General features: G+C 36.4%; 1 protein-coding gene across 5 annotated transcripts in view; it reads left to right on the forward strand.

Moving 5' to 3' along the window:
* SMAP1 (small ArfGAP 1) overlaps window positions 1–12,700 on the forward strand; it is a 207,306-nt gene that overhangs the window by 107,243 nt on the left and 87,363 nt on the right. For 4 of the 5 annotated variants that reach the window (XM_049895294.1, XM_049895313.1, XM_049895320.1 and 1 more), the window contains 2 exons: window positions 399–474; window positions 11,159–11,239. In XM_049895294.1, coding sequence (XP_049751251.1) covers window positions 399–474; window positions 11,159–11,239 — 157 coding nt within the window. The remainder of the gene's footprint in view (window positions 1–398; window positions 475–11,158; window positions 11,240–12,700) is intronic. The other variant, XM_049895303.1, reaches the window with a different exon arrangement.

Consider the following 12,700-nt stretch of genomic DNA (forward strand, 5'->3'; position numbering starts at 1 on the left):
AACAGATAGTACACAGTGTCTGTCCGGTACATTGTGGGTCTGTGCATGTGTGTTTGTTTCTTATATTGAAAATCCAAATGACTCTGAATTAGAGTTTGGCTGGCAGGGTGAGGGGTGGAGGTGAAGTGGGATTGAGAATTACTGTCAGTTAATTTCCTTTCAAGAATTGGATTGGGTGGTTTTTGTTGAATGGGAAGACTTCCTGAAAAAGAGGTAGACTTCCTTTGCCTGAAAGAGAAATAGGTTACAGAATTTAGTTGCAGAAATAGTATGAGAGAAACCATAGATTTGGGAGTGGGAAAATTAAATTTAGAGTTTAGGCTTTGTGGAGAGGGGTGAGTAAAGGTGAATATATATTTCAGTGAACTCAAACTTTTCCTTAAGTTATCTGTTTTCAGAGCAGTGGAATTTTTCATCAGAGATAAATATGAAAAGAAGAAATACTATGATAAAAATGCTATAGCTATTACAAATGTAAGTAAAATCTGAATCTCTTTTCAATTGATCTTTGTTGTTTAGATCTCAAGCTTTAAACATACAGTACAGCTCAGTTTTTGGTTATAAGAATATACTAGTTATATATGTTTAAAATTTTGAATTTTTTATCACATAATTTTAACAAGCTCTTGTGAAACAGCTTCGATTCAGAAAGGAGTGTATTATAAAAATGAATCTAATAATTTCTTAAACGTTACTTTATGAAGTTTGGATAAAGATAAAGCTACTAATTGAAAAAGGGGAAGGAAAATTATGTTGATAGATTCTAGAAATGAATGACAAAAAGGTAAACTTACCCTTCCCTAAGGGTTTTGGTGGGTTGTTTTAAAGCAGTTTAATTTCATTTGCAGAACTTCTGGCATGAAGCCAGTAACCCAAAACTACATTAAAACATGGCAATTTGGTTGGTTATTATTAAGCGTTTTGGTACCCCTAATAGTTTAGAGGGGCCCTGGTGGCACAGTGGTTAAGAGCTACGGCTGCTAACCAAATGAACAGCAGTTCGAACCCACCAGCTGCTCCTTGGAAACCCTATGGGGCAGTTCTACTTTGTTCTATAGGGTTGCTATGAGTCAGAATCGACTCAATGCCAATGGTTTTTTGATAGTTTAGAACTCACTTTAGTGATCACGTGTTGTATCAGCTGTTTATTTTCGTTCTTTTTCTCATTACATTTTCTTTTCACAGTTAGTTACAGTCTAAAGGCTAATATTGTTGAAATAGTTTTTTGACCTTTGATTCCTAGATTGATAAGCAAGCAGTAAATCAACTAATCCTGTGGTTAAGTCATCTGTCAAACAGTTTAGAGAGAATCGTTTCTTCTCATTTTGTGTTCAAACTGGATTTTTCTTTTCAGGACACATGGAGCAGCATTATACTGAAACATTCAATCAAATCACAACAAACTAAGGATATTTTAATATATTTTATTTTACCCTAAAAAAAATCTTAACTTTTTTTTTAAGTATCATTAGTGAAAATTTAGAAAAAAATATTCTGTCACAAAAATTATATTTAACCTGTTGTAGGATAAAAACATCACAAAATTTAGTAAAGCAAAAAGAAAGTTTTATTTGGCATATATTCAAAAAGGCGAAAGTGGGAAGTGGACAAACATGCTGCCAGACCTAATGTTGTCCAAATCCAAGGAAATGTTACAGAATAAGCAAAAGTGGGAAAGCGTACAAGCATGCTGCCATAACTATGTCTGTCCAAGTCCAAGGAATGTTACAGAGTCATCACTATACATTAACATTACAAATGGACAAAACCATTGAAAGCTTCACCTTTTCATGGATTGGCCAGAAAGTGTGATCCTACAATTTGAATTGTCTTTCTTAACAATCCTTGGTACAGGTTTCAGTATTGACAGTGACATCAGGAGGGTCCTCGGTTGATCCAACAAATCTTACTGTTCACTGAAGGCTAGCAAAAAAAAATATGAGTAGAAAGTATGTGAGTCTTTTGTGCTGTGTTTTATGATTTGTTTATATGAAAGATTCCCTAAAAGATGTTTTTCAAGATTGTCCTAGATGTTGTCTTTATACCTCAGGGCCCCGTTGATGTGTCCTTGTGTATCCTTTCAAGTCCAGCCCCAGCTGGGTCACATTCTAGGACAGGGAATAATGGTTCCAATAAAAAAAACTAAAAAACTAAAACCCAGTGCCGTCGAGTCGATTCCAACTCATAGCGACCTGACAGGACAGAGTAGAACTGCCCCGTAGAGTTTCCAAGGAGTACCTGGCAGATTTGAACTGCCGACCCTTGGGTTAGCAGCTGTAGCACTTAACCACTACGCCACCAGGGTTTCCATGGTTCCAGTATTATCTCCTAAGTCAAACCCAAAGGAACATATATTGTACCTATTAATTTAAAAGCAAAATAATGATTTAAAAACAAGCTTATATTCTAAAAAGTTTAAAATATTTTTTTCGTTCATAGTGATCAATGTGCAAGGAACTAATCTTACATATTGTTAAGAATTACACTACATATTTATATTCATTGTTTCTTCTTCAGCAATAGATTGAAATTCAGTCTAATAAATATCGATAATTTATTATGGTCACAGTCTCCTAGGATACCAAAACAAAGAGGCCATGGCACTTGTTTTTAAAGAGATTTAATTTTTCAGTAGGGGTAAGACCAGGTTAAAAAAATAAGCAATATAAGGCAAAATATAAGTACCCTAAATAGGATATAAATTAAGTGCTAGGGGGATATCTAAGGAGGGATAGTTTGTGTACTAGCTGTACTTTGATATAATAAAGAAATGTCTTGAGTGGCTGTTATGCTTGGCTTTACTGTTAATCCTGTATCAAATGGCTCCAAATTATTTTATAGTTTTTGTATTTGATTTTTATAGTTTGTCTCCTGTTGTTTTAACTGTCGTTTTTTAGTGCTGTAGTATGTGTTACTGCCCTTAATTTGTTTCCTTGTTCTAAACAAGATTGTTGCGGTAAGAACCTGAAGTTACCCCTGTTTCTCTGACAAAGGCAGGAGGTCTTTAGCCTTTTTTTTTTTTAAAACACTGATGAATTTTTTGCCGTTCTACACCATAAATATTTCAAAATAATTGTTGTGCCAAATTACAAAGCAGTAAACCACAACCAAACGGTGGCAGAGTTTGCCATTTTTTCCTAAAATACTGCCCCCTGCTCCTCTGGCCATTTAATGTGTCTGTAAACTAAATCCCACCTGAATCCATCATGTAGAATATGAGAGTGGTTAGTACGGTACTTCCTTCATTCTTAGCAGTTTATTTGTAATTGTGAAGAGTGTGGGTTCAGCAAGCTGTTAATAAGTGTGTCTGATCATATAAACCTGATACTTTTTGAGAAAGTGTGTGTGTGGAAGGGTTACGTGTCCCAATTTTATGGAGGGTGCTTATGCTATAGACCATACAGTTTTGAGTGCTGTGACACTGTAAGTATGACTTAGGGGAGGAGGCTTGAAGGGGAAGAGCAAAGTTCAGGTAAAGGTGAAAACAAACAAAAACAAAATATATTCCAGTTAGGAATGTTTTTGTACTAGAAAGAATTTTTTAGTTATTCATAATCTTTTTAAAAGAAAAAAAGATATTTTGTTATTTTGCGTCTTCTAGAATAACTGCATGGTGCTGGGCACTAACACGGACTGTTTGAGTTCGTTTCTATCAACCTTGATACTTCCCTCACTTCCTCCTGAGATTTGTACTGGCATCTTGCTTTGAAACTAAGTATGACATTAATTGTCTGTTAAAGTCCCTTGAGGTTGCTCCTTCGTTTATTTGTTCGTTTAAGCATACAGCAAACAAACATTGTTAACGTGTACTGCACATATACAACAAACGGTATTCGAAGTGGAATGTGGTAACTGTTATAATAGAAGAGAGAAAATGCTGTTGGAATACAGGATTTAGGTTGGAGCAGTTAATTTCCACTGAGAAGATTCTTAAAGGAGATGGATCTGAGATGATCTTTAAAAGAAAAGTAGAATCTCAGCAAAGAGGAAATGGGCTACGTGTTACTAATGCAGGAAGAATATTTCAGATTGAAGGAGCATTTCCTCTCATCAGGGCCAAAGTGAGATGAGGAGGAGGGAGAGTTGAGGTGTATTTTTTGGTGTTTGGGTGATTGGTGAGTAGGTTACAAGGCTCTTCTGTCTAGTGAGTGTGAAAGAGGGTTAGCAGAGGCGGACAGATTAGAGAGAGAATAAATGTATAAGGAGATAAGTCCTGAAAGTCAAATAGGAATTATGTGGAGGACTTGAATGCCAGTCTGCTGAGCATTTTGCACCTTTTTGAGTAAGATGATGGTTATTCTGTTGGGTTTCTTTTGCTGTTTAACACATTATTATGAATTTGGTAGGTTAAAGTCACACATAGCTATCATCTCATAGTTTCTGTAGGTTGTCTGGGTATAGGGTTAGCTGGGTCCTCTGCTAGGCTGAAATGAAGGAGTTAAATCTCATCGGAGTCTCAAGGTCCTCCTCCAGGCTTATGGGCTGTTCTTCCTAGCTGTTGGATGGGTACCGTTCTCAGTTCCTAGAGATCAGTCTCGGGTCCTTGCCACACAGCCCTCTCCTCTCACAACATGGAAACTTACTTTAAGGCTGGCAGCATTATTTCTCTAATACTTTGATACTCTTCTTTGAGAAAGAGTCCAGCCCCCTTTGAGGGCTTACCTAATTAGGCCAGGCCCACCCAGAATAATCTCCCTTTAGATTAATTCATCTGTCATTTGATTTGGGATCTTATAATTACATTTACAAAACTCCTTCACCTTCGTTATATAGCAACTTAAGGGAGTGGAATCTATCATATTGACAGCTTTGCCCACACTCAAGGGAAAGGCATCTGTCCTCCCACCTCCCCCTTACCCAGTAGTGAATCATAACTGGAAGCACAGTGATAAAGTGAGTTTCTAGGAGCTACAGTAGGTCTTGAGTAAATAAGGCTGAACTGTAGATAAAGTTGAGCTGCCACATTATTTGCTGTTTTCCTGCATTGGCTCCCTTCCCCAAGCCCCACTCATATATTTTATTTTCACATTATTTCACATCAAAAATGAAAAAATCTACTAGGACAGTAAAATATATAGATAACTTTAATCCATATTTAATTATGACTTCTTAATTTTCTCAACTCTGTCTTGGGAGAATAGCTGATAATCTTTGGGAGTTGATGACCTAATAATGATTGCTCACTTATGCTAGTTCCAATTTATCTTTTTTTCTAAATAGCTTTATTGAGATACAATTCAAATATACAGTTCACCCACTTGAAGTGTCTCATTCAATGGTTTTCATTATATGCGCAGATTTCTATTTGTTTAAATTTTATGGCCTAGCATATGGTCTATCCTGGAAAATGCTCATGTGCACTTCAGAAGAATGTATGTGTATTCTGTTGTTAGCTGGAATGTTCTCTAGATGTCTGCTGTATTCCACTTTATCTCGTATGTTTCTTGCCTCCTTTGCTACTTCTCATCTCTCAGAATTAACCACTTGAACTCAGTTGGAGTACATATTCAAGCTTGTGGCACACAACAGTTTTAATTTAATTATCCAGTGTGAATTTCAGATGCAATCTTTTTTTGATCATTTGCCATATAACTGAGTAGAAGCTTTAAAAGCAGTAACATTTTCATGTGTTTTTTCTTATATACTAAACTGATGTTTAGTACACCAAAAGTAAAATCAATTATTTCACCTTAAAAATTTTGTAGGTACAATGTTTCTGTATTATATTACAATAAAATGAGGTGGCACTGGAAGTTTTCTTAAGCTCTGTTAAAATTAACTGATGATTGTACAATTGGTTATTTAATACACGTGAGCAGTAGTTTCAAGTCATTTTAACTCCGTTGCAATGAGTTTTAGATGTCTTTCAAGGTAGGAATGAGAAACTTTAGATGAATGGTTAGGTGGTGAGTTAGGATTAGTATAAAATAGCATAGTTTCTGGTCGGTTTTCTTTGTTGCTATTTTGGATTACAACTTCAGTTTCCTCTTTTGTAGAATAGAGATGATCATAGTATCTATCTACATTTCATAATTGTTGTAAGAATTACGTAAGTTAAAGCATGCTGTATTCTTAGTAGAGTGCCTAGCATGTAATCAGTGCTTAAAAAATGTTATTGTGATGATGGTTACATTGTGAAGGGAAAGAGAGTGGTGATGGCAAATAACTCTAAGCAGGTGGGTAATTAAGAAAAATAAATAGCCAAACCTGACTATAAGATTTTAGATCATTAGCAAAATTTTGTTTTGAATTCTGTTTGATTAATCCCTCCACATTCTCATCAGAATTACAACCTGCAAGATGACTTGATGTGGTGTCTTAGTCATCTAATGCGGCTATAACAGAAATACCACAATTGGATGGCTTTAACAAAGAGAAATTTATTTTCTCACTGTCTAGTAGGCTTCAAGTACAAATTCAGGGCGTCAGCTCCAGGGGAAGGCTTTCTCTCTCTGTCAGTTCTGGAGGAAGGTCCTTGTCATCAGTCTTTCCTGGGCCTGGGAGCATCTCAGCACAAGAACCTCAGGTCCAAAGGATGGGCTCTGCTCCTGGCACTGCTTCCTTGGTGATATGAGGCTCCCAATATCTGCTAGCTGCCCTTTCCTTTTACCTCTCGTAAGATAAAAGGTGGTGCAGGCCACCCCAGGGAAACCCCTTTTACATTGGATCAGGGAGGTGACCTGAGCAAGAGTGTTACATCCCACTCTAATTCTCTTTAACCACAGACAGAGATTATCATTTATAACATTGGAAAATCACAAAATGGAGGACAGCCACACATGGCCTAACCAAGTTGACACATATTTTGGGGGGATACAATTCAATACATTACATGTGGCAATTGAAAGACACATTTTGAAAGTTTTCCAGAATTCTATGCATTTCTTTCTGACTTAGCCAAAGATTTGAAGTTAACATATTAAGATTTAGGCCTCTTCTATATATTTGGTGGCTGTGGTTCTTGGTTAAATTTATCAAAGCCTTTTAACCTCCTAATGATGAGTTTTTGCATAAGCTGGATGATGAATAAGAAAGACTGAAGAAGAATCGATGCCTTCAAATTATAATGTTGGCAAAGAATACTGAATATACCATGGACTGCCAGAAAAACAAACAAACCTGTCTTGGAAGAAGTAGAGCCAGAATGCTCCTTAGAAGCGAGGATGGTGAGACTTCATCTCACATACTTTGGACATTTATCAGGAGGGATGAGTTCCTGGAGAAGGACATCATGCTTGGTAAAGTAGAGGATCAGTGAAAAAGAGGAAGACCCTCAATGAGATGGATTGACGTGGTGCCTGCAAGCATAGTAATGATTGTGAGGATGGTGCAGGACCAGACAGTGTTTCATTCTGTCATTTATAGGCTTGCTGTGAGTCCAAAGTGACTCGATGGCACCTAACGACAACAGCAATGATGAGTTTTATTGATGGTGTCTTTTGTATGATTTATTTAATAGTTCAATAACCTTGGTGGTGTAGTGGTTAAGTGCTATGGTTGCTAACGAAAAGGCTGGCAGTTTGAATCCATCAGGTACTCTTGGAAACTCTATGGGGCAGTTCTTTTCCATCCCATAGGGTTGCCATGAGTCAGAATCGACTCAGTGGCAATGGGTTTGGTTTAGGTACGTTTTCAGCTTTTATACACAAGACATGCCATGGAATGTCAGTGACATCAAAAATCTTATTTTTAAAATTATTTCTAGATTCTAAAAAACTTGAGCTTCATGATAGTTTGAAAGCTCATGGGATAGTGTTTTGTTCATATCCTCCTCACACCATTGGTGAGGGAAGGTGTCCTACCCTAGGGTTCTGGGAATGGCCAGACACATGGCATCTGACACTGGGCAGATGAGATTGGCACCACATTGTTAGTCCCATATACTCACGACTCAGGGGAGTATACTGCATACCATCCAAGATCACATGGAATTTACACTGGGGAGCAGAGTGAACCAACAGAGGCTGTGGAGGCAAGCTTTGTAGTAACAAGAGAGTAAGGTGTACCCTGATTCCTTTGGGAGAATGTGATTGACTTATTTGAATAATTTTGAGAACTGGCAGGGAGGTGAAACCTGTTAGGGTGAGGACCAGGTTGGGTGCAGGTGGTCTGGCTGATAGGGGACCTAGCTGGGTGGGGAGCCTTTCCTGCTGGCTGGGGAGCACATCTGGTAAGAGGAGAGGAGCTCAGAGTTAGGCTTTCAGGGCCCTATGAGGCTCAAAGATACCAAGGTAGCACATGGAACTTTAGGCCTTAAAATACAGATGGCCATTTCAGAACGCCTGTGAAAAAAATCTCCCCTTAGAGAACCTATCTAAGAATATCTGAAGTAGATTTGAGGCAGTCTGTTGCTAGCAGTTAACCCATAACGTACTTTTCTTTGATCATGTATTTTTTTCAGTGTTTTAGAGCACCAAATTTAATCTTCATAGCATTATTCTGTTTTAAAAAAGGGTGGCAGTAGCAAAGATTGAAAAAAAGTTTTTAAGAAAATAATGTACTCTGTGTAATCTTTGAAAAGTCAGAAGAATGTTTCTCGCTGTGGCTGACTGGCAAGAGCAGGCAGGAGAGTCAGAACCAGAAGGAGTTGAGTGTGGCTGGTGATTTCCTATGAGAGTGCTTAGTGGAGGTGGAAAGAAGTAGATGGTTTAAGAGATTTAGAAAGAGGACTCAAGAGTACCTTGTTTTCCTTGCCTTCGGGGCTTCCTTCTTTTTCTTTTCCTCTGTCCTTTTTTTTTTTTTAAACTCATCTTCTGCGTCTGTGTTCTGTAGCATCTCACACTTCCAGCTCTCTTTCTTCGTTCCTTGCTCACATATGTATCTTACTCTGCTTATTTACTGTATAAAATCAACTTTATTAAGGTATAATTTACAAAGCATAAAATGTAGACATTTTAAGGTACAGTCCTACTCTGTCCTATAGGGTTGCTATGAGTTGGAATCGACTGGGCGGCAACAGGTAATGGCTAATAAAGGAGCACTGGTGGTGCAGTAATTAAGCACATGGCCGCTAACTGAAAGGTTGATGGTTAAAACCCACAAGCCTCTCTGCAGGAGAAAGATGTGGCAGTCTGCTTCCCAAAGGTTACAGCCTGGAAACCCTATGGGGCGTTACTGCTGTATGGTGTAGGGTCGCTATGAGTCTGAAACGACTCGAGGACGGCAGATTTAATGGCTAATGATGTTGAACATCTTCTTATGTGCTTGTTGGCCATTTGAACATTCTCTTCTATGAAATGTCTGTTCAGGTCCTTTGCCCATTTTTTAATTGGTTTGATAGACTTTTTGTTTTTCAGTTTTAAGAGTTCTTTGTGTATTCTGGATGTTAAACCCTTACTGGGTAAATGGTTGCCAAGTATTTTCTCCCATTCTGTAGGTTGCTTCTTCACTTTGTTGATAAAGTTCTTTGATGCACAAAAGTTTTTAATTTGATGAAGTCTAATTTATATTGTCTTTTGTTGCTCATGCGTTTGGTGTCAAATCTAAGAATCCATTGTCAAAAACAAGATGTTGAAGCTTTTTCCCTATATTTTCTTCTAAGAATTTTATGATTTTAGTTCTCATGTTAAAGCTATTTTTTTTGCATTAAAATTTTTTAAAGTGACTTGTTGAATAGAGTTTTATATTCCTGCTTCTGAATTTTAAAAGTGGCTATGTCAGCTTATCATTTTTTCAAAAGGAGAACAAATACTTCTATAATAAATTATCTTTTTTAACCCTTGTTGCCATTCCCCGTTATATATTGTTATGTTCAGTATTTACATTTTGGGCAAAGAAAATGTTATGATACAAGTTATCATCTTTTTAAGTGATTTTGTTATGTGCTTTTTCTATATGAAGTGGTAATTAAGGATCCTATTTTATAGGGCTGCTATGAGTCGAAATTGACTCAATGGCAACAGGTTTGGTTTTTTGGTTTTAGCAAGTAAATAATAGGACAAACCATCTTTGAAGTAAGGCTTTAAGGGACAGTTTTAACTTTTTTTAAGGAAAGATCTAGATTTCTTTGTATATTTTCTTCTAAGCATAATTTCTATTAAAAACAAACGAACCTGTTGCCATCAAATCGGGCCAGCTTACGTAGTTAAAACAGAGCTAACTGATACTTGGTTGTGATTACAAAATTAATACTGTAACTAATAATAAACAGACTGAATGAGAATTTGTCGTCTCTCAATGTCGTTTTAACAGTACATAATGACCTATCTCTAATAGCAGCTTTTATTTTTAAAAATTCCTCATAGGCACTGTTGATTTGATGGGGCAATATAGAGATGTCAGTTTTATGGCTCCAAAGATCTATTACACATTTTGTAAACGTATTTCAGTTATATTTTGGCAGTAAAGAGAGCAGGAAGATATGCTTCCATTAAAGTGATCGACTACGCATATAGAAATGGGTTATGCAGATGTGTGAAAAAGCTTTTAGATGAAACCCATTTTGTAAATGTAAATTGCATCTGCTGCATGTATAACTGTCTTATACTGCTTTGGGGGTAATTCAGCAAGTACAGCACTGGAAATGGTAGGCTTGTGTGCTGATCTTTAAGAAGAAAGTGTATAAATTGCTTTATAATAAGTCTGTCTGCTGCTCAGCTGTTATTTTACATTCATCCACTTTTTTTTCTCTCCTAGCGCTTTTCTGTTTTCTTACATAGTTGATTAAAAATTTTAATTAACTCTTTTACTATTGCCAACTGTTTCATTTCTGATTCTTAAAATAGTTATTTGTAAGTAAGAACAAACTCTTTTGTCCTCTTGGTGTTTGGGATAATGTGTCTTTATGCCTTGAGGCATTAGTGTTCCAGTAGTAACACTGGCTAAAAGTAAGCAATGAGAGAAGCTTGCTCATTTTTCAGATACTTTTCGTATGAACCTTGAGTACATTTTATATTTTATATCCTAATGAAATCTGTCTTAAATCGATACATTTAATAAATCCTTTTGTTTTATAAATTTCGCATGAAATTTGAAAAACAGTACTTCTGTCTTGATGCCTTATTTTCCTTTGTTAACATGATTCTAAGCACGTCTGTATCTCAGAAATACACCGATTTTTGTTTATTCATGTGCTTATCAGTTTTGATTACATCCTTTTTGTGTTTTTTTTTTTTTTTTTCTTTTTTCCTCTCCTGTCTTTTTCATCTCCTTTCTACAGATTTCTTCTTCTGATGCTCCTCTTCAGCCTTTGGTATCCTCTCCTTCTCTGCAAGCTGCTGTTGAGAAAAACAAATTGGAGGTATGGTAGTGTTTTAGCCAGCTGCATTATTCCTTTTGTGATGTGCCGTAACTTGGTAGCACTATAGTACTTACTTATATTTTGAATGGCCCCCTGTATTAAATATGTTAAATGCGTTTTCTAGAGTATTTTCCTATGCCACAGATAGGATTAGAGACTTTAATCTATATTTAATTTTAGAATGACTGACTTATTGCTATAATAGGTATATCTCAACAGTTAAAAAGCAATTAGTTTTTTTTGTTGTTTTCATTACTACCTTATATTTAAAGAAATTTTTATTTCTGTGATTCTATAATTAGAAGCATTTGAAGAAAATTAATTTTTTTTTAATACCCATCATACAGGTAAAATATATGTAGCATGGAGTCATGAGTTCCTCATAATCAAATGATAATTGTTTGAATATGCTTGGGGTGGGATCCTTAAAGTGCATAATATTACCATTATGTATTTTTAAAGTTATACCTACAAATATTTGAGGGTTTTAATTTCCTTGGACTCTGTGGCTTTTTTTTTTGTTGTTGTTACACTGAACGTAAAGAGGCATTCTTTTAACTAACATTTTTTCGATGCCTACTCTTGATAAACGGTGTGCTAGGTTAGGTTCTCATGGTACTCTGATCTTTCAGCAGCTTTTGATTCTATAGGTGGGACTCATCTGTGGATCAAACTGCCTGGTCTGAGTTTAGATAGGTCCCGTACTATTCATGTTACTTTAACGCCTGTGTCATAATAACCACTGCCAGAATCAGAGCTAATGACACTCACATTCGGCCAACTGAATTCCAGTGTTAAAGGGCATCAGATCATGCTCTCCCTTTATTAAAAATAGCTAAGTAATTTGTTTTATTTTTAGTGATTTAATATATGCTCAGCAGTCCTAGTGATTAGGGAGACAAGCTTCTTCCCCAGTCTCGTGACACTGACTTCCTTGAGAAATAACAGTTCTGAAAGGTTATGGGGCAGTTCATCCCTAGCATATTAGTGAGAATGTTCAATTACTTTGCTTTCCTCACCAAACCTTATTAATGATATTTAGAAAACATTTTATGATACATAAATGATTTTTACACATCACATATATCTTTTTCTCTTATAAAGTGGGGGTTAATATTACCTACCTCATGAATTTGTTTTAAAGACTAAATGAGTCAAAACAGTGCCTGCACATAGTAAGAGTTCCATAAATACTAGCTGCTGTTGTAAGGAAGAACAATAGTGAAGTTCCCTTGGAGGCACAGTGAATTGATAGTCTGGACTGTACAGCCCCTCAGACCTGCTACTGACTAGTTATGTTGCTTTGGTTTCTCCTTTCCTAAGATGCTGTTTCCTGATGTATAAAAGGACAGTAACAACATTTATTTCAGAGAGTTGTTGTAAGGATTAAATTAGACAATAAGGTGTTTGGTGATTATCACAGTGCCTGGCTCATAAGAAGTACTTAATAAGTGGTAGCTG

The sequence above is a fragment of the Elephas maximus genome, chromosome 1 (assembly GCF_024166365.1).
Source record: "Elephas maximus indicus isolate mEleMax1 chromosome 1, mEleMax1 primary haplotype, whole genome shotgun sequence".
Lineage (NCBI taxonomy): Eukaryota > Metazoa > Chordata > Mammalia > Proboscidea > Elephantidae > Elephas > Elephas maximus.